This window comes from Python bivittatus, unplaced genomic scaffold (assembly GCF_059951505.1).
Source record: "Python bivittatus isolate LINGU-HERP-01145 unplaced genomic scaffold, Pbiv_v1 ctg000570_np1212, whole genome shotgun sequence".
In the NCBI taxonomy this organism is placed as follows: domain Eukaryota; kingdom Metazoa; phylum Chordata; class Lepidosauria; order Squamata; family Pythonidae; genus Python; species Python bivittatus.
The window spans coordinates 15,298,075-15,323,499 of NW_028277097.1; the positions used below are offsets into that span (position 1 = coordinate 15,298,075).

General features: G+C 44.5%; 1 protein-coding gene across 1 annotated transcript; it reads left to right on the forward strand.

Moving 5' to 3' along the window:
• The first annotated feature begins 3,270 nt into the window (after positions 1 to 3,270).
• Positions 3,271 to 21,264, forward strand: CFAP53 (cilia and flagella associated protein 53). Its single transcript, XM_088152670.1, has 8 exons — positions 3,271 to 3,351; positions 4,176 to 4,408; positions 7,012 to 7,185; positions 10,360 to 10,663; positions 15,513 to 15,731; positions 19,153 to 19,369; positions 20,402 to 20,504; positions 20,908 to 21,264. The coding sequence occupies exons 1-8, from the start codon at positions 3,286 to 3,288 to the stop codon at positions 21,134 to 21,136; spliced, it is 1,545 nt and encodes a 514-aa protein (XP_088008796.1). The 5' UTR covers positions 3,271 to 3,285; the 3' UTR covers positions 21,137 to 21,264.
• Positions 21,265 to 25,425: the final 4,161 nt, after the last annotated feature.

Consider the following 25,425-nt stretch of genomic DNA (forward strand, 5'->3'; position numbering starts at 1 on the left):
AAGCAGATTCATCTCTGAATATCTCCCTGAATTTTTAAGACCTTTTCCAGCGAAGGCAGTACATTAGAAGCTCTGCCACTGTAAATAAATAAATAAGGAAGTATCTGCAACGATGACCCAATGGGTCACAGTTTGCCTAGTCTCCTTTACAATGCTACAAGGAAAAACCCCATTAAAAGTATCCCTCAAATATTTTTTTCTTTCTCTTTTTTAACATGACCAAAAGTTCATGGAAACCAACCGACAAAATCCGTCTCTTCCATCTCACCTCGCGAGGCAAACTCACTTCAGCGGCAAACTTGCTTAAGGAGAACTTGGTGACCTGAAGGACCTCTTTGCAACCCAGGGAGGTGCAGACAGGGGAAGGCAGTCTGGGTCTGCCCAATGACTGGGTCCTAAGTCATATATAGGGCTCTCTATGTCATAACACCCCTTGAATTTTACCTAGAGACAGGCTGGTAGCCAACGGCAGTTGTTTGAATAATCAAACCCACCTGCTCCATACAGCCAACCTGGGTCATGATGTGCGTGAACGTGTGTATTGCCAGCTGTCAAGGCCAGCGGTTCTTTTAGTTCTTTAGATCCAGAGACAGACAATGAACCCACCAACAGGTGAGAAGATTTTAAGCTTTATTGTTAACTCTAGCAAACAGATTTAAACAGGAAAAGAAGAATATAAGATACAAAATGAGCAGATAGAATTAAACAGGAAGACACAAGCATAAGATAAAAGCATAACATACCAAGCAAGATGATAAAAGTCTTCCCCTACTGCTGGGAGCTACTCTAAGGTGACAGTGGAGAGACCCCAAGGTGGCTTAGATAACACAGCTCCTGGCACCAAGGCCTGTGTCCACGCTCCAAGACTCAAGGGGCAATGCCAGGGTTTTTATCAAAGCCTGGCCCTGCAATCCATGACTGTTTCCACAGAGTCAGGGGCTGTGAGAGCGACCTTGACCAGATGTCACACCTGCTCATCCTGTGACTCAAGAACCTGGGAACTGCACAGATAAGCTAGTGCTTAACTTAAACAATCCTGAGGGTCTTCCTCCCACCTCCCACTTCTAAGTAAACGTGAAAAACAAGCCAGCTAAACATTATTATGACTCAGAGGGAACTTTCTTAACACATGCAGGAGAAATCAAAATATCAATAGAGGTGAATATGTGTAGCTCAGGGTTGAACTGTGGAGTCCTTGGGGTTCTCTGAGCTTGGTTCTTTTCTTGCAAACCTAGCCGGGTAATGAAACGTTTGCAAGAAAAGAACCAAGCTCAGAGAACCCCAAGGACTCCACAAATCAAAGTATGTCACCTAAACTCCTCAAAACAACAATGGTCTTCCGCCTTGCCACTACAACACGGCATCTCGGAGCAGTTGAAACACCCAAACGTATGAAGTGGGTTCCAATACTCCAAAGGGAACGTAATAAAGATACGTGTCAGCGTGGTGGGATCTGATGTCAGATATCAACGTATCCAGAGACATGCATGCTGCATACTCTGTAGTTCAGTGTGCCCTGCCGATCCAGACAGCGCCTCTGCAGGTTGTGAGAACCAGGCTCTAACATGGCTTCTTCGGGCACAATAGGCTGTGTGAACTCCGGATGGCTTATTAACCTGTGTTGTGTGAACCTGGCGCATGAGCTCCTAGCCATCCGGTGCATAATTGTTATAGTTTGGTCCACCTGGCAACTGCCCAAGCGTGCCTTCGTCTCATGATCAGGACCAAACATCCTTTCCCTTTTCATCCAGCCACTTTTGATACCCAAGATAGTTCCAAAACTTAAGCAGATGATATTGAGGAGGAGGAGGAGGAGATTTTCCCTCACGTATCAACCTGTCTGCTGCAAAGCGCAGAGCCCCTTTCCCCCGGGTTCTGCCCAAAAAGACTCCGAAGACGAGAATTGGCCATTCCTCCTTTTATTGATTTGAACTGTGGTGCTGGAGAAGACTCTTAAGAGTCCCCTGGACTGTTAGAAGGTCAAACCAGTCAATCTTAAAGGAAATCAACCCTGACTGCTCATTGGAAGGATTGATAATGAAGCTCAAGCTCAGATACTTTGGTCACCTAAGGCGAAGAGAGGACTCTTTGGAAAAGACCCTGAGGCTGGGAAAGATTGAAGGCAAAAGGAGAAGAGGATGGCAGAGGATGAGATGGTTAGATAGCATCACTGAAGCAATGAGCATGAAACTGAGCAAACTCAGGGAGGCAGTGAAGGACAGGAAGGCCTGGCGCAATATGGTTCATGGGGTCACGAAGAGTCGGACACGACTTAACGACTGAACAACAACAACCTTTTATTGAAGTGCCTCAAGAAAAAGGACTCTGTCTCCCTAAAGGGAGAGGAGATCCCAGCAAACTTTTACATCTGTTTTTATACTTGTTGGGAGATAAAGGGAATAAACATAATTGGTTACATTGAGATAAGAAAATGGGTATAATTGGTTACAATGTTGCGCAGACACACCTGATTCCATGTTACATATGAACATCCCATACATAATAAGCTTAGCATGTTCTATGTTTTCTAAAATTCCCACCTTTGGCGGGGGGGGGGTGTTTTGCTATGCTAATTAAGCGAAGGTTGCCTCTCGGTCAAGCCTCCAATTCCCTGCCTGCGTAACACCCCCTTATCTCTAACGTTCCTCTTTTCTGCCGAGCCACCTGCAGTCTTTACACGATTCACGCTCACAGATCTCATCTTCTGACCACGAGGTCTTACTGCTGCTCTCCGGCCCTCCCTCGAGGGTCTTCCACAGCGGGGGAGAGACGATCTTGCTCTCTGGGTCGCCCGCTGTGCCGGTCAGGGGAAGCCAGAAAACAGGCTCAGCCTCCCGCCACCCCCTCCCCCTCCCCCTCCCCCCCCCTCCCTCTCCCCTCCCTCTCCCTCTCCCCCTCCGACCTCGCCCGCTCACTCCTGAATTCGCTCCAATTATGCTTGCATCGGAGTTTTTAAACATCCAAACTCTTACGCGAAGTGAAAAGAGAAAAACAAAGACTGGCCGCAAATGCCCTTCGCCCGCCCGCCAGCCCGTCCTCCCTCGCCCCCTCCCTTCCTTCCTCCCTCCCTTCATTCACCCTCGCCCCCCCTTCCTTCATTCCTCCCTCCCTCCCTCCATTCATTCCTTCGTTCCTTCCGGCTTCCTCCCGACGCCCCGGGCGGGGGATTCCCACGCAAAGGCCCGGCGGAATCGCCCCTGCGTGGTGACGTCACCGCCCCCCCCGGCCTTGGTTGCCGCGGCAACGGCAGCGCGTCCGCGGCGGCTCAAAGAGGGAGCCGGCAAGATGATGAACGAGCAGGGCCGCGTGATCCGGGAGGTGATGGGCCCCAAGCCGTACACCGTGGCCCTAGTGAGTCGCCGGGGAGAAGGGGGCTGCCGGGGGGCGGGGGCGGGGCCGCACGGACGCCACCTCTGCTTTTACCCGCGGGCCAGGCAAGCAGCTAGTCCTCAAGCCCGTCCCGTCGCGCGCGGCTTTCCCCGGGCACCAGATTTAGCCCAGAGCCGTCTGCCAGCGGTCCAGACGCTGGAGCTGCAGCCCTGGGCGCGCATCTTCCCCCCGCAAGCCCGGATAGCAGCGGGCCCGCCCGGGTGCGGAGCTGCTATGGAGTTGCATTTATTGTTTTCCGGATTTTGCAAGTCGCCCGGAGTCTAATAGGCTGCAACAGCTTTAATAAATTACATGAAAGGAAAGGAAACCTCTTACTGCTGTTGATATAGTGAGTCTGGGATAGAGTGCTTCTGAATGTGGAAGATCAGTGTAAGAGGAGGGGCTGCAGCCCAGGGCTTGCTGTCTAACAAAGGGGGGGAAAAGAGAAAGGAAATACAGCACGGTATTGAGCCTTTAGAGCAGTGTTTCTCAACCTTGGCGACTTTAAGATAGGCAGACTTCAACTCCCAGAATTCCCCAGCCAGGATGGCTGGCTGGGGAATTCTGGGAGTTGAAGTCTGCCCATCTTAAAGGTGCCAAGTTTGAAAAACACTGATTTAGAAGGACTGGATCGTGGGGCAAGGTCGGTTTGTGTTGTGCAACCAGCCCTAGGCATTTTGTCCACCCCCTGGCAAATGGGCAACCATCTGCAAAACCTTATTCCGTGCCAGGGTGGCAGTACCCTTCCTTCTCCTCCACAGAGGTTGCTGGATGCTTTGATTAAATCACGCGTCTTCTTCCTGCAGAAAGCCAAGTTGCCCAGGAAAACGGCAGATGTCGGGAAGCAGATCCTCTTCTGGAGGGAGCAGGAGGCAAAGCGCCGTGAATCTGCCCGCTACGTCAAGGCCCACCACGTTGGCGTCCTGAAGGGTAAAATGGAGGAGCTCAGCGAATGGAGACGACTTCACCGGGAGGTTCAGAAGAGAGTGGGCGAGGAAATCCAGGCCTACCAGGCAGGGGAAGAAGAGAGGAAAGAGAGGTAGAGAGAGAGATCTTCTCCTTTTCTGAAGAAGATTTTTATTGGGGGTTTGTGGGTTTTAACTCCGGCAAGCTAAGCCCTGAGCAGGGAAGAACTGATATGAAACCATTTACTGTCTGAGCCTGCGACCATGAACTGTCAGCCCTGCGAGGTAGGCCGGGTCAAGAAAGAGGCACAGCAGGAATGCCTTTTACTGGTACAGAGCAAAATAACAGAATCTTGAAAGCCTCCCATAGTTTATTCCTCTACCATCTTTTATACTAAATATAATCAAGGTGGGGCTATTTTGAATTTCTTTCTTACCCATTCCTCTTTCTCAGCGTTTGAGTGATCTTTGCTGAAAGTCGCCCCTTAACAGTTTGCTTATTCCTTCCGCAGTCCCAAGGCCTACGTTCCTTCACATCAACAGAGTAGAAAGTATACTTTATAGCAGTGTTGTCCAAACTTGGCCACTTTAAGATGAGTGGACTTCAACTCCCAGAATTCATGCTGGCTGGGGAATTCTGGGAGTTGAAGTCCACTCATCTTAAAGTGGCCAAGTTTGGACAACACTGCTTTATAGTAACTTAACAAGAGGTAGGTCTCTGCCCTAAGGCGCTTTCAGTCATAGAATGAGGGCTATTCTAGCACCTTAGCAGTCCACATGCATTTAATCTCCAGGTCAAATGATCCTGGAAAACCTTAGGCTGTGTTCACCTAAAATGCTGAACCATAAACTGTAATTTATAAACCACAGTGGAAGACATAAACAGACCACATTAAAACATGATCTGGTTTGCTTTGGCTTAATAACTACGGTGGTTTGTTAATAAAGATATTCAGTTTAGTTGTGTTGTACAAACACAGTCCTTGTCTAAAAACTGAGGAAACTGTTACGTAACTATGTGGATCCGTGTTTTTCAAACTTGGGAACTTTAAGATGGGTGGACTACAACTCCCAGAATTCCCTACCTCAGCATGCTGGCTGGGGAATTCTGGGAATTGAAGTCCACCCATCTTAAAGTGCCCAAGTCTGGAAAAAAATGATGTAGGTAATAACAATGGGCATATTCCTCATTCTAAGCCAGAAATCATGTATTGTGAATTTAGCAGTTTTCCGTGCCAGGCGCATCCACAAAAAAGATATGCATGTACACAGAGTTAGATTATCCCAACTTCTCTCTCTGCAGGATGTAGAGAAAAACTTTGGTCCTATTAAATCTTGAGGCAGAACTCCAGAGAACTGGAGAGAACAGGTGGATGAGCAACAGGGACTTCCCTCTGCCCAGCAGCCTGTGGCAAACATTAGAAACTCATAAGAAGCTGCAGCAGTCGAGGAACGTTGCAGCTGAGAATTATTTGGCTTCAGGAAGTTTTCTACTTTGGTAGAACTAGGTAAACTGTGTGGCCAAAAATATTGCATTAAGATTTAATTTCAGCGTGCTAAGTCTAATGTTCTTTCTTCCCTGTGCAAGCTAGGGAATTGTGTGTGCCTTTATTCCTACTTTAGGCTGTGTGCGTTAGTTGTGCTTTAAAATCTTTTGGTCCTAAATTTTCTGCAGATTATCCAAAGGGACCCTAAGATTCTGAGAGAGAAATTCCTATTCCCATGCTGGCTGGGGAATTCTGGGAGTTGAAGTCCACCCATCTTCAAGTTGCCAAGGTTGAGAAACACTGGGCTAGACTGTCAAAGAGACTGCCTTAGTAACCAGGCAGATTTGTTAAGGGCTGGATGGAGGTGCAGGAGAGGCTCTTCTGAAGATGGCCTGTGGTCAGAGGCTCTTCTGACAGACCAGTGACCAGAGACCAGAAGAAGACCGGTCTTCTTCTCCAAATTGCTCCAGCCCACGAAGGGCATCAACCTGCATTTGGCCTCCCGTTCTCTGCCTTGAGAAAACCTGCAAAGGTGCCTCTGTTTTGCCAGGATGTTGACTGTTGATTAATTATAATATCCCTTTAATTTTTTTAAATTGTACATTTTGTCTTTTAATTTTTTGTTACTTGCTTTGAGTGCTTAGTTGAGTAGCAAGGTGGGATGCCATTCAGATCAATTAAATTCCTGTTAGATGAGGTTCAAGGACCCCAACGTTCAAATCCTGACTCATCCGTGAAGCACATTTGACAAATGCGGATGGGACACAGCAGACTTTCTTTAAAGAATTGTGTGTGTGACCAGGAATAGGAGTAACCTGGTGTGTGCATGCTGGTGAATCCAATTTTGTAATTATTTATTTATTTATTAAATTTGTATGCTGCCCGTCTCCCCCAACGGGTGACTCTGGACGCCTAACATGTACATGTAACATGTACAATAATATGTACATGAATGAGAAAAGCTTGGTGTTAGCCCCTTTCAGTGCAAGTTTGCATCATCCAAGGAGCAGTTGCTGTCTAGACCAGAGTTCCTCAACTTTGGCAAGTTTGAGGTGTGTGGACTTCAACTCCCAGAATTCCCTAGCCAGCTTGCCAAGGTTGAGAAACACTGGTCTAGGCCCTCTGTCTGGGCATTTTGTAAAAGAAAGTCACCTGTCCTCAGGTTTCTAGAATGCAGGCTGTCTGAATAATTTTGTAAAATGTTTGTAGCTTAATTTGGAAAAGGGCCCGTTGCATTGATCTCTTTTCAGGCTTCGGGATCTTCTAGAAGCGGAAGAGAAGGGCTTCATTGCTGAAATGGAATCACAGGAAGAAACCATAGAGAGTCGTCAGAATAGCATGAGAATGAAAGCAAAAGAGCTGAGGGAGAGGAGGGAAGAGGCTCGGCGGAAGCTGGTGGCGGAAAAACGGGAGCAGCAGTTCCGGTAAGTGAGCCAAATCTGGAAACGTCCCTGTAGGAGGAAAAGGGAGAAGAGGAAGCTAATTCATTGCAGGGATTTTCAGTACTAAGGTTGGCAGAGAGAGAGGAGAATACTTCTTTTATTGTAAAGTTATAGTAACGGAATCTTGCAAATCTGAATGTGCTTCCCCCTCCCTCTTTTTAACTTCACGAGAATGAAGGAGAGGCTTGTCTGAGACATTTTCTCAAGTTACTTTCTTGGCCCGGGCTTAGGCCCCTCTTATCTGACCATTGCCTTGGTAGCAGCTCTTCTTCCAGTCCCTCAAGGCCATTCCCTCTTTCCTCTACAGTCGAGTCACTTCCTTGGCATAAGTTAGAAAAGGACCCAGTGCTTTTTTCAAGACTGAGTGCCCTGGAAGAATTGAAACCACCTCTCCTTCAAGTCATGCTCAACTTTGGGTGTCCTCCTGGATATGTCCATGCGCCGTTCTTGGTAACCGTGTGCATGAGGTTTCCCACTGCAGCTGATAACTGATGATGGTAACTCACGTCTTGGTCACCACCTGGCTGGGTATTGTAACATGTGCTACATAGGGCTCCCTTGGTGGGAGATCCTGAAAGCTTTTATTTATTTATTTATTTATTTGTTTGTTTGTTTGTTTGTTTGTTTGTTTGTTTGCCATAGACCCCCAAAATCAGAATCTGCAGAATTGTACAATAACTAAAAGAAAGTTAAGGGCATGTAAACAGCAGCATTTAGTACACAGCACAGGCCAATATGATAAGGGTAAATTGAACTCAATGGAGAGAAAGGAATAATGCAGTTAAGTGACAGTTTATACACAGATTGATCGAAGAATCAGGCACAAAGTGATCCATGACTATTTTTCTATGGGCTTGTTCTTCTGCGCGCGTGCACACAGACACACACACACACACACACACAGAGTTGCCTGCCTGCCTGCCTGCCTGCCTGCCTGCCTGCCTGCCTTCCTTCCTTCCTTCCTTCCTGGTTCTGTGGCTTGAAAAAAGTTTGCAAAGCCCTGGATCAGGCAACAGGCCTTCTTAGTGGTGACCCCCACTCTTTGGAATACTCTCAGTGGTGGAGATGGTCTCGCCCTGCTTTCTTTCTGAAAACAACTCAAACTATTGTCTCTGAATGTTCTTTTAGCCCTTAATTGTTCTTAGGTGACTTCTGTATTTTTAGTTTATTGATGAGGGGTTGTTGTATTAAATGATTTATCTTACTGTTACCTGGGAATAATAAACAAGCAAACAAACAAATAAATAACCCATTCTTTTGGGAGGTTTTTCAACTTCCCAGCCTAGCCTTCAGAATTCCTGGTGGTCTCCTATCCAAATATGAATTAGGTCCAGCTCTGCTCAGCTTCTTAGCCCAGACCTTGCTGCACTAGACGAGAGCCAGCGTGGCTCAGTGGTTAAGGTGTTAGACTAGGACTGGGGAATTATACCTTTATAATTATAATGCTTGTAACACTGATATCATAAATTGTAAATAATATTGATAGAACATTTTTTCTTTTTCTTCTTTATTTCTAATACCCTAAGGTATTAGAGTATTAGAATAATTGATACTCTAACAATATCAAGTATGTAATTATACTAAATAAATATCATTGTACTGAAATATCACAGTGCATCAAGATTTATAATAATACAAGAAAAAGGAAAAAAAAAAAGAAATATACCTTTGAGTCACTCTTGAATCCTGGTGACTACATGGACAAGTCCCTGCAATTTTCTTGGACATGCTTTGGAAGTCTTTGCCCTTGTCTTCTTCTTCCTGGGGCTGAGAGAGAGGGACTTGACTCCAGGTCACCAGCTGGTTTTGTGCCCAAGGCAGGACTAACATACTGTCTGAGTTTTTAGCCCACCGCCTTTAACCACTGCACCAAACTGGTTCTCCAAGGGCCCTTTAACCATCTCCAAAGTTTTAGAAATGTCTTCCCTTCTGGTGACATCATGAAAACACTGGCCAGCCTTCTGAAGCCCAGACAGGGCACAAGGACCAAGATCTCCAGTGGATCAAAGTTGCCCCAGAGGATTAGATTCAGTTGTGCAGAATTTCGTCTTCCCTGTTTCCTCCCCCTCTTAACTTTGGGAGAGGAGATGAAGAGTCAGATGAGCAATTGGCAATGGGCCCTCCAGAAGGCTGTGGACCAGAGCAGCTATGCTCCTGTTAAGCCATTCCACCCTCCCTTCCCACCCACCCCACCTCCTGTGCACAGCATCCCTCCTGATGGGTGAAAGGGCTCCTTTGCCCGCTGAGTTAATCTCTTCCAGAGACACCAGCCTGCATCCCAAGAGCCAAGTAACTTTGGAAAGTATTCCTTTCAGTTACTGTTTATTCTTTAGAGTGTCAGTAATTTATGCTGGCATTGTAGTTGTTTGGAATTCTCATTTGGAGAGAGACAAAGCCAACAGGTTGAAAATATAATCACAGATGTCCTTTGTCACTTCTATCCGTCACTGACACGAACCAGCCAGCAGAGATAGCCACAGTCTGGCTGGAAGGATAAAGGAAGGATAAGCCACTGCTGGAAGAATAAAATTGGAGGGGGAACACTGTGCAAGCCACCTTTGGCTCCAAGAGGGAAGGAAATGCAGAGAAACCACATAATGTTTTGCTAGCCACAAATGCCAGTAACAGAGGGGGCTAAAGAGCCTCCTCAGGTTTTAATTTTTTTCCTTTGACAGGGCACTTCAGGGCCACTCCAGCAGCTTTCCAGAGATGACAAGAGAGAGACAAAAACATATTGAATTTCCTCTCTCCATACTTTGAGTGAAGGAGAACTTGGATGTGCTCCTGGAGAACATCTGGAATGGTCCTCAAGCTCATTCTTGTAGGGCTCCTCCTTTGGGTCTTCTAGAACCTGGCATCTCCCAGATGTGGTGCCAGCTGGAGAAGATTGGTATAGGCTTAAATTTTAAATGAGGATTTCCCACTGAACAAACTGTTAGGTTGTCCTACCCTTTCTTCTCCTGGTCCTACATTGGCCAGAAAACTCCTGTTGTTGGCAGTTTAAAGCACAATGAATAAATACACCTGGGCCTAATGTTTATCCACACTTACATATCCTACCGTAGCATGTTTGTTTTGTCTGTCCAATGTATATAAAGCCCTCTGTTCTCATGTGCACTAAAGACTTAAAATTTAGCTTTGTTTTCTGTGTTTCAGAGAAACTTGTGAGGAGATCCGGTCGCTATTAAGCCAGCAGCACATGAAGGAGGTGTGTGAAGACCGGCTGGCCCAGGTGGCCCTGAACGAGGAGCTGAAGAAGCAGAAAGAGATGGAGGAGGCCATGTACGCAGCTCTCTGGGAAGAGGACAGGTTAGCCAAGGAGAAACGAGCTGCTGAGGAAGCCAAGAAAAGATCAGGTTGGGACGAGGACATGATTAACATGCTCAATGCCCAGAGAGCTATAGCGGAAGCTCAGAAGGAGGAGGCGAAGCGGCTGAAGGAAGAAGAGGCGAAGCTGATGGTAAGGTAGCCAGCTTCTCACTGGCTGGTTACATGAACCGGTTGCTTTGCAAACCCCAAGAACGTTTTGTCTTGCTTCTGATACCTCCCCAAAGACCTGCTGTCGAGCCCAGTATGGTTGGTTTTGATTGGCAGCAATTCTCCTGAGTTCCGTTAGAGAGTACGCTTGTACTCCAACGCTTGTACCTTGATGCTTGTCCTTCTGATGGAAATGCCATGCTTAGCTACTGATCCCCCATAGGATCGTTACCGAAGGCTGGTTTCCCACAGCAACCTTACTCTGCGTTCCCTGGCAGCGTGCAAAGATGATAGCTACTCCCATGGCTGTTCCTTAGTGCCAGCATTTTCCCAGGTGTCTTTGATGACTGTGTTCCCGTCTTGCCAATCAAGCATGGCCTGTGTTGCAAGGATCCTTTTGGGTTTTTAGCATCCTCTTCCCGTCGTTGCAGGGCTTTATGTCTCATCCTGTTACAGACGCTGCTCCCAGGTTCGGCTTATGGTCACTCACTCACACACTCACAGCCTGTTGAGGCACGCAGATCTTGTCAGCCCCCCTTGCTTTCTACCTGGGTTTCCAGATAGGTGCGGCTGGAGCAGACAGACACACAGCCCTGGTCAACAGCGGGGAAATAATTGGGGATACACACAAATCACTTCCAACCGAACACTGGGGCACGAGAGGTTCTTTGTAACACACGGAGACCCAGTGAATTTAAAGTAACAGCAAAACTTTACTGGTTGCAAGGTATATTTGCTCTTCCTCATACACACACACACACTTACCCACGTCCTCCCCAGCTAGGCTGCCAGGCACTAGCTAGAGGGATGGAAGCCGCCAAGTCTGGATGACTCAGATGACCAAGAAGACTCGATGACGACTCCGAGTGGGCGGGCTTTGGGACCCCTTTTATCCCCAAAAGTACAAGTTGATGGGATTGGGGCGAGGGCCTCCATGTGCTCAGGCCCAACCTCCTCTTTCTGGTTCAGGTCCTTTGTTTCCTTGACGACCTGCTTCCTTCTTATCTACCTCCCGGAAGGGATCCCATAGATAAGTTTCCTGGCTTTTGTCCTCCCTGCTTACGTGCCTGCTTCATCTTTAGGTTATGGCAGCTTCAGCCTAGTCTCACAATCCTTTGTGGGGACAGTTCTGGGATGGAGGAGGTGGGATTATATATGTATCAGGCACAGCTATAAAGGCTCTGCAAGACAAAGAGGTCACTGGCTGCCAACTGTGGGTCACCGCAATGGCTTCAGATTTATATTTCAGGCAAAGCTTTAATAACTGCCTTAGAAGCCACTGTCAATGCTTATAGCAACCTTATCCATTCTAGTGCCTTTCGAGGTGTTTTATTTGTTTGTTTGTTTTTAAAATTCCTAAGGCTGCCCAACTCCGGGTGGTGTACAGCATAAAAACAATAAATCAAAAAAGAAAAAAATATATAACAAAAAATATAAAATGTAAAATGGCAACCAAGCATATAACAAAACAACCACAAGGGGACTCCCATTCAACTGGCCCCTAATGCCTGGAGGAAAAGCAGTCTTAAGGGCTTTCCTAAAGGTGAGAAGAGTTGGGCCCTGTCGTATATTGGGGGGCGGGGGATTGTTCCACAGAACAGGGGCAACCACAGAAAAGGCATGCTTTCCAGGTCCCAAAAGATGACAAAATTTAAAAGAAGGAACCTGGAGCATGCCCTCCCTATGGGAGCGTGTCAGGTGGACAGATGTTCTTGGGAAAATGCGCTCCCTCAAGTAACCCATTCCTATGCCATGGAGGGCTTTAAAGGTGATGACCAACACCTTGAATCACACTCAAAGCCTAATGGAAACCAGTGCAGCTTCTGGAGGGGTGGTGTTACATGGGCATAATGAGATGCACCCATAACTACCTGCGCTGCTGCATTCTGGACCAACTGAAGCTTCCAGATGGTTTTCAAGGATAGCCCCATGTAGAGTGTGTTGTAATAATCAAATCAGGAGGTGACCATGGTGTGAGTGACCATAAGCAGAGCCTGCTGGTCCAAGAATGGGCACAACAGGCACACAAGATGCCCCCCTGGCCATAGGTGCCACCTGCTCTTCGAGTAGGAGCTGTGAGTCCAGGAAAAACCCCACATTGCTCACCAAGCCTGAATGGGGTAGTGCCATCCCATCCAGGAAGATGGAAATTCTGCAGCTCCCAGATCTAGGGGACCTAGATGTAGGTGTTGGCCTACATCTTCTTTCATCATCCACCCTGAATGGCCAGATACCAAACTGATGATGATGGGAATGGTAGTCCACTACAACTAGGGAGATGTAAATGACAGAAGGAATAACCTTGAGGAACAGAAGGAAGAGCTGCTGCCAAGACAATGGTCAGATATAGTAAAAGAAATCTGAGTCTGGGGCAGAACTGTAACCTAAGAAAGCATCTCAGAGAAGACCCTCCCTAGTTCTCATGAAGTTGAAGGGAGAGAGGGGGGAAGCGCATTCAGACTTGCAAGGTTCTGTTACTGTAACCCTATAATAAAAGTAGTATTAGCATGCATGGTTTTGGGTTCCTCGTCTGGTCTACCTTGGAGGGCTAACACCAGCACTAGGTTGGGGAAGGCAGACTTAAAGGATTTTCAACTGACTGAGTTGTGTTCCTTCGTTTGGACTTGTCTCTGACCACATTTTATAATCTCTGAGTGATCTAGTATGGTTAGGTGTTTATTTTCTATGAAAGAAGGAGCTAATCCTCTTCCAGTGGTCAGAGAACAGGCTGGCTGACAGTTCTGCTGAGCTCCCAAGGCTTCTACCAGTGAAAAAGTTCATTGCATTTGAAAGAGGAGGGGAGGAATAAAGCCACTTAACCATGTCTCTCTTTTGCCATAATGCAGAGAAATACATGAAGGCCCAGAGATTGCCAGCATCCCATAAAATCAGTTCAGAAAACTGCACAGTACCATCTCACCCTGCAGCTAGAGATGATGAAGGAATCTCAGGATTTAGTACCCCCCCAAGAACATCTATTGCCTTCAGCCTCCCAAATAGACCAGATAGAAACACTACCAGATGAACTAATTCTACTTTATTGTAAGGCTACGTTACACAGAATCTTGCAAGTCTGAAAGTACAAATCTCCTGCCATCTCTTTTTACCACCTGAGAGTTAGAGTGGGTCCTTTCTAAGTTTCTTTCTCTGCCCGTTAATCAGTTGCAGGTTCCTCCCCCTTTTGTCTGATGTTCCCTAGGCAGCGTCTCTTACGCCCAATCTCCCAAGGTCATTCTCACATTTCATTCCAGTTGCAACTTTAAAAACCCAAAATAATTAACATTTTCTAAGGGGCCGGGGAAGGAAAAGTATAGTCCTCTATTGTCCAGAGGTAGCTATCTGTAATTACTTGCATAATTAACATAAGCTTTGAAGACCCTCAAGCCTTCTTTTTTTCCCCACTATAGCTAACTTTTTTCTTAGAGGATTGGATTCTCCCCTACCAAGCTGCTTGGAGGGGACGTGTAGTTAGGTACTTATCCTGTCCTTCTTCCTTGGTCGGAGAAGGTCCAATGTAGTCCCTTCACACCCTGTCCCCAACAGCTGGAGAACCTAGCCAGAAATAAAACAAACATATTTTCCAGGAGTTCCAGCAGAGCTCAAAGCTGCAATTTCACGATATCTGGATGGGGCTGGAGAAAAGGAAAGCATTTTATCTCAGTGCCTTTTACAGGTGATGGAAGAGGTTGGGTTTACATAGGCTGTACACATGTGGTGCATTGAATCACAAACTAGCCAACCACCTTTTAACTTGACATGTTATGGGAGGAACCACAGACATAAACAATACATAGATGAGAGAGAAGTTTGTTGGTAGCTTATCGTATTAGTGGCAGCTGAGTCTGGCTTGCAGAAAGCCCAGGAATAAGAGATTAAATATGCTGAAGGAGATTCCACCTTAATGAGCTCGCTAATAAAGAAGGATTGGAAGTTCCTAACACAGTTCTGGACCTTCTTCCAATTCTGGCATTAAAACTTCTTATTGACATCTGTATTGTACTTGCTTTCTTGATTGTGCCCTCCAATATGGTGCTTGACATCTTGCTTATAGAAAAGAGACAGGGGAAATTAGCCCGTTCTCACTTCTCTTATTTATTTATTATGCTTCTATCCTACCCTGTGATCTTGAAAATCTCGTCAAGCACTGCTTAGCATAAGATTATACCCTGGATCCATCCCACCCCTTTTTCTTCAAAAGAAAAATGCGTGACCCATCAATTTGACAGTGGCCTATAATTAAATCTGAGTTATTGTGGCTTGCTATAATTTCCTGTGCATAATTATCCCCTGTTCTGCAGTCTTTGCCCAGAGGTTTAGATTGGATGATAATTTATGGTTGTTGGCTATATCGTTAGTTATATGGATCAGGGATGAACAACCTCTTAGGTACAGGGGTAGCCCAACAATTTTGGGGAATACAAAGGCTGTAGGGGCAGGGGTAATGTTGCAAAGCGGGCAGGATATGTCACATGTGGATGGAGCCAGGATTTTTCATTTCTTAGATTTTAGAGGGGAGTTTGGGGGTGCCCGGAAGACTTTAAAACTATGGTAAACCTTTGTAGGATTAGCACTACAGTTCCTATGTTCCCCATCTCAAACTAGCGGAAATTGTGCTGCCTATTCTCAGGAATTCTGTTCAAAGAGAATTCTGAGAAAAAGAGGTGCATGCTTGTCTTCTGATGAAGTCAGCCTTCCACATTCACACCTACTTCATATATTATGCCCAGTTAAACTATTTTTAGTGTGTTGCACCACATCCAACTTCTTTCTGCTCCATCAGACGTTATCAGGCAGAGGCTGATGAGTAAACAACTGCTGCTACTCTTGCGCAGGAAGAAGAACGGCAGTTGATGAAACTAGAGAACGAACAGGCCGAGATAGAAAGACAGCGGAAATTGAGAGAATGCAGAGACATGTTGCTGGATTCCATGAGGGAGAAAGCAAGGCGTCTCAATGAAGCAAAGCAAGATGAGCTCGCTTTAGAAATGAAGATCTTGGATCATGTCCTGCAAGAATCCCTGGAGGACACTGAAGGTCAGAAAGAAAGGAAGGTAAAGGCAACAATGAATTTTGGTTGTAAGCTAAATGATTTATCATGCAAGATAAATAGCACCATATATATTTTATGTGGGTGTGGGTGTGCGTGTGCGTGCATGTGTGTTTGTATATATAAATAAATAATGCACAGAGAGGCCTCAGAGACAGTCCAACACATAGTGGCAGGGTATAAGATTCAGGCAGGAACAGCATACACTGAATGGCCTGACCAAGTAGCTGGCATTGTGTACAGGAACATCTGTCCAGTGTATGGGCTAGACCCTCCCAAGTACAGATGGGAGATTCCACAGAAGGTTGTGGAGAATAACAGGGCTAAGATCCTGTGGGATTTCCAGATCCAGACGGACAGGCAGGTACTGACTAATCAACCAGACATCGTGGTGGTAGACAAGGACCAGAAGACAGCAGTGGTGATAGATGTAGCAGTGCCAAGTGACAGCAACATCAGGAAGGAGTATGAGAAGCTGGAGAAGTACCAGGGCCTGAAGGAGGGACTAGAGAGGATGTGGAAAGTAAAGGCCAAAGTGGTCCCAGTGGTGGTAGGAGCACTCGGGGCCGTGACTCCTAAGCTGGGAGAGGGGCTCCCACAGATCCCAGGAACAACATCCGAGCTCTCTGTCCAGAAGAGTGCAGTGCTAGGAACAGCTCAGATCCTGCGCAGAACCCTCAAACTCCCAGGCCTCTGGTAGAGGACCCAAGATTGAGGAAGACACGTACCACCCATAGGGGTGAGAAGGGATTTTTTTATATGTATCCCGTTTCCATATGACCCTTTAGCACAATTGGAAGAGTGATTTATGCTGTGGGAGCTACACCACCACTAAGTTGCAGGTTTGCACTTGAAGCTTTGAAGCTTGTCGCATTATACAAACATGTATCTGGGAAAAAAAAACTGATGGAAAGTATGTTGAACCCATACATGTTACCTTCTTCCAGATGGAATGCTCCTTCAAATTGTGTAGTTATTCCATCTTTCCTTCCTCAAGGCCTTTTTCTGTATAAAGATGGCAGTGCTGTTGTGAAAGCTTGGTTTGATTATGATATTCTACAAAAGAGCCCGGGCAGTTCCATAAAAATAGGCCTCACGGGGAACATGCGCTAAGCTACCATGTGGAGATAGGCCATTCCAGTGGTTTTCAGGCACCTTGACCTAAAGCAACACTGAATCTTTCACGTCAACCACCAAATTTCTTCCACAGGAATTAAGCTGGTTTGATTGAATTGCAGCTTTGTGTAAATGGTGAATATAACCAGTACAGACTTGTAAGTGAAATAAGTCACAGTGGATAAGCTAATTTTGGCACGGCTTCTCTTATATTACTGATCTTGTAACTGATGAGCTTCCAAGGAAATCTGGGTTCACAAGCAAAGGTGGCAAATTAAATGCTGTTTCCTTATTTCATAATCTTGCTTTTGGAATTCTGTGAGTATGAGGATGATGCTTGAAACAAACTAAAAAATGGGCATTGAAGATCTCTGATTTGGCTCAGCAACATTATTTTAGCAGCAGGGAACAGCTGGTCTCTGTTGTGCTTGGACATTCACAGCTCACCAAAAACAAGAAAAACCTTAATTGAGCTTTTAAATGGGCAAAGTTATTAAATATGGAGAGTGTCCAATAAGGTAAGGAGTTTTCATGAACCAGTAAATGATGGTCCATTTGGGGGAAACTCTCTGAAGAGGTCACTGGGATTCCAGATCTGGAAATACACAGTTCCCATTCCTATTCTACATGGTGGAGTGAATGAGGCCCAGACTTGGAAAGTATTGTAAGAACAAAACCCAGAACTGCTACTGTATCAGGCCATCAAGAATCCACCTTCAAAGCATTATGGTTCCAGCAATCACTAGAAGTATTTCTGGGACACCAGTAAGAAAGGCATGAAGCCCTTTTCCTTTGTATGCTCCAGCTTCTGGCCTACAGAGATACACTGCTCCTATATATGGAGGATTATGCATACTGTATAGCTAATATCAGTCTTCCATCGATTGGTCTAATTTTCTCTTTGGTCCACTGAAGCCAGTGGCCATGGTAGGAATCCCATAAGGCAATGTTGTCCAAACTTGGCCACTTTAAGATGAGTGGACTTCAACCATGCTGGCTGGGGAATTCTGGGAGTTGAAGTCCACTCATCTTAAAGTGGCCAAGTTTGGACAACACTGCCATAAGGTGTTGTGTGCATTGAATTATCATGTACGTTCTGTTCTGCATTAGTTGTTGTCTCGAGAAGGTGGAAGAAGGATTTCTCTCTCTGCTTCCACCCCAAATTCTCCATACCATGTGTATTACGTCTGTCCTAACCTCTTTGCCCATTAGTTAACTTTTTCTTAACTCAGATACCCCAAGCGCTTCAGCGTCTCCTTGAATAGATGATTCTTAATCATTCTAATGCATTTTTTCAGTTTAAGATGGGATAATCATACTCTAAACATGGCTGAACTCTAAATGCATGCTGTTCTTGTCAATTTGTCGTTAATCCTTTTCCTAGCCACCTCAGTAGCCTGTTGGCATATTTTAATATCTTTCCGTAATGAGCTGATTTTTTTTTAATTAGCTATCTTCCAGGACCCCAGGCTGTATTTCCTGACTACTCACATGCTCAGATCTCCAACAGTGATATTTGAAATACATATCTTTGAAATAAAATGTTCAGAAAAGCATCTTATCTTATCTTTTATCTTATCTTATCAGGAGGACTATTCACCCATTGGTTTCTTTACAGAGTCCTAGCAGCTCAGTTCACGCATTAAGCTAAGTCATAGTGTGGTTTCTGAAATGTGAACCCAGGAATTGTGGTTTATAAATCTTGGTTTATCCCTTAGCATAATGTGGGAAAAAATATAATCTTCTTTAGCTTAAGTCCTTAGGTTCTTGACAGCAGTACAAAAGTGGCTTGCCCCTGCCATTTTTCCATGGTTCTTCAGCTTCTCGGACTAGTCTACAGCCCTGGGATTTCCTTGGGGCCTCCTATCCAAGCTTGCTTAACTTCATAATCCAAGCAAAGCCAATTGCTAGATAGAAACCAATAATTTTAGTTTCTTCAGCAAACCACAGAATCATGGGTTAGTGCAACATATGAACTAAGCCACAATGGGCCAGATCCCAGAAATAAAAATGAGTAAGCAGTCAAGTACCTCTAAGGAGGGTGAATGGTAGCCTAAGCTAATCTCCTTAGCTCCTGAAGTTATGCAGCTGTAGGAAAACATATTTCAGCTTGCCAGTTATCAGATATGGAAGACTAAGAGGATAAAAAGTAAAGGAAGAAGGGGATGGAAAAAAAAATATCAGAGTTCCAGAACTTGTAGGTTTTCAGTGGGGATGGTATCAGCAATTCATAGAACTAGAGGTTCTGCCATAAGGTTTCTTCTCTCTCTCTCTCTCTTTTTAATCTCTCCCTTGTTTGCATTTTTCAGAGGAAACTCTTAAAAGAGCAGCAGGTATATCAGGCCTACCTGGCTCAGCAGAGAGAAGAGGAAAAACAACAGGAAAAGGAGCTGGAAAAGTTGCGGGCTGAGGACACCGCAAAAATGTGGGCCAAGAGGGCTGAGAAGGAAAGGGCCATGAGACAAGCCAGAGATCGGTTACTCAAAGAGGTCATGGACACAAGGAAGCTTCAGATTGAGGAGAAATGTAAGGAACTATTGGGGACTGTTGGTTCTCCCCAAGTCCAGTTTCTCTCCAACTTACCACCATTTGGAATAGCAGGGTGGTGACACTGGAGGTGGACCTCCAAGCAGCTTATTTTTGGGAACAAGGTCAATATTCTGTATACCAAGGAAAGATGGTTCTATGAGAAACCATGCAACTTTCTTGCAGATCTTCAAATTAGCCGCATTTCTATATTATACGTGATGAGTTTTGTTTTAATCAGTTAATGGGCAGGGTGAAGGAATGATGTGAAGTTACTGCAAGTTCACCCAAGGTTAGGAAAACGTTTCCTTCTATGTTCTGATCTTGTCAGGGCTTCCAATTTATTCCAATAAATAAATAACCAGATGTTATTTATTTATTAAATTTATCATCCATTTTTCCTTCAGGAACTGCAGGAGCCCCCTTACATGGGGATCTCCCTTTTATTGCCCTAACAGTCCTGTAGAAGACATTGGCCTGAAAGTGACTGGCTCAAAGTCATTAAGTGAGTTTCTATGGCTGAGGATGGATTGAACCTGGATTTCTCTAGTCCAGCATCTTAACCACCACAGCACACTAGGTCTCTAATCATTGCTCTGTACACTTTAAAGCTCTGTACACTCACTCATCCAAGCCCAGTCAGTCAGGAGGACTAGAGACTCGCTTTTTACATATGAATGTCACCAATTTGGGGAAAGCTGCATTGTACGGGGAAATGCTCCCAAAGCCCATGTGTGTAAGTTAAAGATGTGACACTAGAACGAAAGAAATTTGGGTTAGCCATTGCATTGGTCCAATACTAATGCTGGATCTCTTAGCCTAACTTAGGATTGTTACAGGGTTAACATGGAGGGAGATCTATGTATGCATAATTCCACGCTCTACATGGGAACATTATGATATAAAGCTAAACCTTGTCATGATCAAAATTGCATTAAGAAAGCGGGTGGAACTACTGAGAATGGCCGTCCAACAGACCCTGTGTTATGTTTTGACATTAGCCAATGACTTGTGCCATTTTCGATTTCTCAGTGCAGAGAAATGCCAAGGACCAAGAAGACCTTCTTCGAGACAGGGAATTATTGAGTGCAGCCCTTCAGGAGTACCACCACCTAGAACATGAGACCTACACAAGGTAATTGTTCATGGCCCTGTCAACAGGACCAACTCTTCTTGGACAGGGAGCCTTTCCTAGTACCTTCCCATGGGCACCTACAGGGAGAGGCACGTGATGTCATATGCATCATCATGCACAAGATGCCATGACAGGGTGTGACAGGGTGTCATTTCTATTGGATGCCCATGTGCTCTCACAATGTGTTGGAATAGAAGCCAGTACGGTATCTGGCTGTGCTTCTGGAGGAGAAAGCAGTTGGGCTCCAGACACTTTGGAGGGCACCAGATTAGGGAAAACTCCTTCAGAGGAAAGGTGTCTGTGAAACCAACCCTTGGCCTTCGAACCTCCAGCGTTAAGCATGCAGAGTGCTGAAGGTCTTTCCCCTGTGGATATGGGCCAGATTTGATTGTGTTCCTTGCAGGCGTTTGCAGCAAGCAAAACAATATCGGGAAGAACTCCACGCTCAGATGGATCACCTCAAGGAAGTCCGTGAGATGGAGAAGGAAGAGCAGCGCCGTGAATACGCCCTGGCACAGGAAGAAGAAAAACTTTATCAGCAAAAGTTGGCAGATATCCTTTCCAGACCATACATGAAGTTGAAATCTCTTCATCCTTTAAGGAGGCAACTAGTCTGTAGCGATAAGTGTTAATATCAGTTCCCTTCTCGGATATGTAAATTCTGTCTGGGCCCAGAGATGGGACGGAAGGTGGAAGTCTGGTTTGAAGGAACATCTTTATTACTCTTTTCAGTTGTTGTTGTTTTTTTGTCCAGGCAAAAGCTTCTCTCCACACCATTTTTTTCCTTTAAAAAGTACTGTTAAAATAGTTAGATCTTAAATAGTCTTTCAACACTTAAACGTTTTAGAAATAAATATTCTTGAACACCTAGAAGGAGAGCTGCTCTAAATCATTTATATAAGAATGTTGTTTATCTTGTTTTGTTTTTTAGTCCAAATTCATAATTTCTAAATTATCCATTCTGATCTATTGTTAATAATTGGTTAACTCATGAACTGGGTTTCCACCACTCACCATGTCATAATGTGTGTTTTGGAGAATCTGGCTTAGCATACTGTGAGAATCCAACCATTTGCACCATCAGATTTAGAGCAAAATGTGTCATATGAACTTACCCACTCTGATTTGGAAACCATGATTTCTGGCTTAGTGCGTTGTGCAGACTCAGCCCATTGTGCTTCTTCAATAAAGAATGGTTAAACAAGTCATGGACTGCTATCATGAATTCCATCCAGCCATGATGGCCTGTGAACCTACAGTACATACATGTTACCAAGATCCTTCTTTACAGAGTGCTCAGTAACGGGGATCTACAGAAATCATGCTGATTACATTTGAAGATATATTGTGGTTAATATATGCCCTAATGATTTTAGCCTATGTGGTAACACAGGAGCCCCAGCAAAAGAAGAAAAAAAGTGATAATCTGGAACAGATGTGAACTATCATCTCAACTTTCCATCAGCCTCTAGAATAAGTTGGCAGAACTAAAGCAGTGCAATGAGGTGAATCTGTTAAAGGCAAACATCCATTAAATCTGAATTCATGTAATATCTGTAAATTCTGTCATTTGTGTAGCGCCATTCAAATTGATTTTGCCAAACGGGCAAGCCCAGAGTTTGGAGAACCCAACTGAATACTCTTTTATCTGTTGCATCTGAAATATTCTGAATGGTGGGAGGGGGATATCCATAAAATCTGGGTGGAATAGATGCCTGTTCATTACTTTTGCCTTGTATTTTTCAGACCCCTATAAAATCAAATCCAGTGTTGTAATTAAAAGAAAACTAAAATATCTATAAAGGTAATATGATAAAAATGCAGAAAGGAATATTGAAACCAATATGATAAAACAAAATTCAAAGTTGCTGTCATCCAGACAGAAGGCAGTAAAAAGCCTAAAACTAGAAAAGGTTAAAACAGAAGTTTTCATGCTGTGTGCCACAATTTCCATGATTCCTTACTGCAAAGCTCTGAATGGACATCCCAAAGATCTGACTGGCACTAGAGTGCTTCCTCTTAAATTAAGATTAGATTTATTTCATTTTGCAAAGATTTAAAAAGTAAAGAAAATAAAAAGCCCTAAGATGTTGCTGGGCGGGGGGGCGGGGGAACCTGTGCCGGCTAATTTCCCTGGAAGTACCACCAAACATGTCTTCTGTATAGCAGCCCCTCATTAGGCTTCAGAAGGATGTGAGGATCCTAAAAGACGTGTCTCCAAAGATTGCTTTCAGGCACTGACAGGCATCAGACGTTCTATTCGGTTCATTGCGTCTCACCCCTTGAAAGTGAGTGTACAATTGCAGCATGAAATACCATGAGAGAAAATGTGTCTGTTAGTGCATCTGCTCTATTATTGTATAAAGGGATTGATTTACATTAGAATTCAATTTACATCTAACAAGCAAGCCTTCTCAACCCTTTACTCTGAGGTTTTAGCAGCATTTTGCCCCGTCTGGTTTTCTCAATTCCAATACTGCAACCAAGAATTGCATTTGTTGTAAATTGCTCCTGCTTCCTCCATTTTATGTAACCTTTCCCAGTCTGGATCTCTCTAGATAGATTAGACTGTAACACCATCATCCTGGTCTTCATAGCCATTGGATTTGGGAACAGCAATCAAGCACATCTTTAGGATACCAGACTTCTGGGGAAGATATCACTTGTCTCTGGATCACAATCTGGAAAAACAGGTTCAGCCTACTCAGAAATCCATTTTACAAGAAAATCACAGTGGTACTGAAATAAATAAATAAATAAACAAACAAACAAACATACACACACATACATATATACATACACACATACATATTGGCCTTTCACCCTTTTAAACCATTCTAAAATGTGTCTAAATTTTTACCTAGTAGACCAGAAATTCATTTTGTGCTTCATTCTAATGCTACCAACACTAAAAAGTTCAGTTGCATCTCTTTTATACTGTCCCTCCTCTCCAACGTCTCACCTGTTGCTTCTGCAATATAGAATTACATTTATTAAAAATTATAAATCCAGGTTGGGGTATTCCTGCTGTAAAATTCAAAGCAACTGTATTAACAAGCTTTAAACATTTAATAGTCGAATCTTTCTCATCATATTAAGCTGTGTTTCTTTATTTGTTTAGATACAGCATATTACGTGAAGATAGCAGTTGTGTTTTCTAAACATCTATTTAGCATATTGTGTGAATCCAGGTATGTAAAGTGTAATAACCAAAGATCTAACAAGGATGAATGAATGAATGAATGAATGAATGAATGAATGAATGAACCAACGAACGAGTGAGTGAGTGAGTGAGTGAGTGAGTGAGTGAGTGAGTGAAGGACACCCTTTTTTCTCATCTTTGGTTCCTTGCAATGGTAACACCCCAGAACCAAAAATAGTTTCAGACAACAAAGTGGTATGCCCTGAATTAGCATTCCCAGTAATTATAATTATTTCTTGCTATTTTGTTAATGAAAGCTGTAATTACTGCTGCAGGGTTTGGAAAGGGGGTTGACTGAAAAGGTGATGCTTGTTCTTCAGCATCTTGGACAAGAATCTTTCCCAAACCTCTCATCTATGCACCTTTTGACTAGGAAAACTGGAATTGCTATTTCAGCTATAGCCCGTCACCGAATTCTTCCAAAGTTGCAGCAGGCTTCGCATTTAAGTATAGGCCTGGTTCACACTACAGTTTGCTTAGGGCACTGTGGTTTAGCTATCTAGCCATGATTACAGTTTAGTTCACTGTATAAATCCAGTCCCTGCCTATTCGGTCATGTTAGAGCTTTAATTTTAATCATTTGCTATTTTATTTGTGGGACTTGGGCTTCTTTTAAAATGCAGACTACTCTGGTTACAGTCCTGAGGGTCTCTTGATTCTTGTAACACATAAACAGAGCAGCCTTCCGCTGTCCTTGGCAGTGGGGAATTTATTTGTTTCTTTGCTTGTTTATATTTCAAATTTAGATACTACCCATCTCACAAAAAGTGACTCTGGCAGTTCACAATAAAACAGCAATAAATATTAAAACACCATAAAAATATAAAATACAATAAAAATAGAATAAAAACCAAACACATACACAAATAATATCTTCCAAGATGCTGATGGTCAGTAAGATGTTAACATATGGGAGCGTCTTCAAGGTGCTAGCCACCCCCAGGTTGGTTGCCCTTTTTCTCGCCCCATGCCAGTTGGCAGAGCCAGGTCTTGACTGCTTTCCAGGACAAGAGAGTTGGGGCCTGCCTCACCTCTGGGGGGAGAGTATTCCATAGGGTGGGGGCCACAGCAGAGAAGGCTCTCCTTCTGGACCCCACCAGTCGACATTCTTTCATCGACGGGGTCCGCAGCATACCCTCCCTGCCTGACCAGGTGGGACGGGTGGATATAATGGGGGTGAGATGGTCCCTCAGGTAAGCCGGTCCCATGCCATGTAGATCTTTAAAGGTGATAACCAACACCTTGAATTGGACCTAGAAGCAAACTGGGACCCAATGCAGCTCACATAGCAAAGGTGTTACATGTGCCATCCTTGGGGCCCCTAAAATTGCCCACGCAGCTGCATTTTGAACCAGCTGAAGCTTCCAGATACTTTTCAAGGGTAGCCCCATGTAGAGCGCATTGCAGTAGTCTATAAGAGAGATGACTAGAGCCTGAGTGACTGACTGGAGGGACTCTGAATGGAGAGCCCTCCATTTTCCCAAGTAAGGCCTTTTGCCAGCTGTAATGCAGGATTAAGTGAGGTGGGGAGACCTTGGCCTTGGCTTAAGAATCCCAGATTTAACCAGGCCAGTGAAGAAACCAGAAAAAGCTCTGAGTTATTGTGCAGGTCTTCATCATCACAAGAAGCAATCCAGAGTTCATGTATCATACCAGCCAAATGTTTGCTTAACTATGGTTTATTGAATATAGCATCATAGGCTAGGTTCACTCAACACA

What these genes read in the sequence shown, in the direction of transcription:
- CFAP53 (XM_088152670.1), top strand. Translation starts at nt 3,286, where the DNA reads ATGATGAACGAGCAGGGCCGCGTGATCCGGGAGGTGATGGGCCCCAAG. An exon ending in AGCCGTACACCGTGGCCCTA is followed by an intron (nt 3,352 to 4,175) that starts GTGAGTCGCCGG and finishes TTCTTCCTGCAG; the next exon opens with AAAGCCAAGTTGCCCAGGAA. An exon ending in GCTTCAGATTGAGGAGAAAT is followed by an intron (nt 19,370 to 20,401) that starts GTAAGGAACTAT and finishes TCGATTTCTCAG; the next exon opens with TGCAGAGAAATGCCAAGGAC.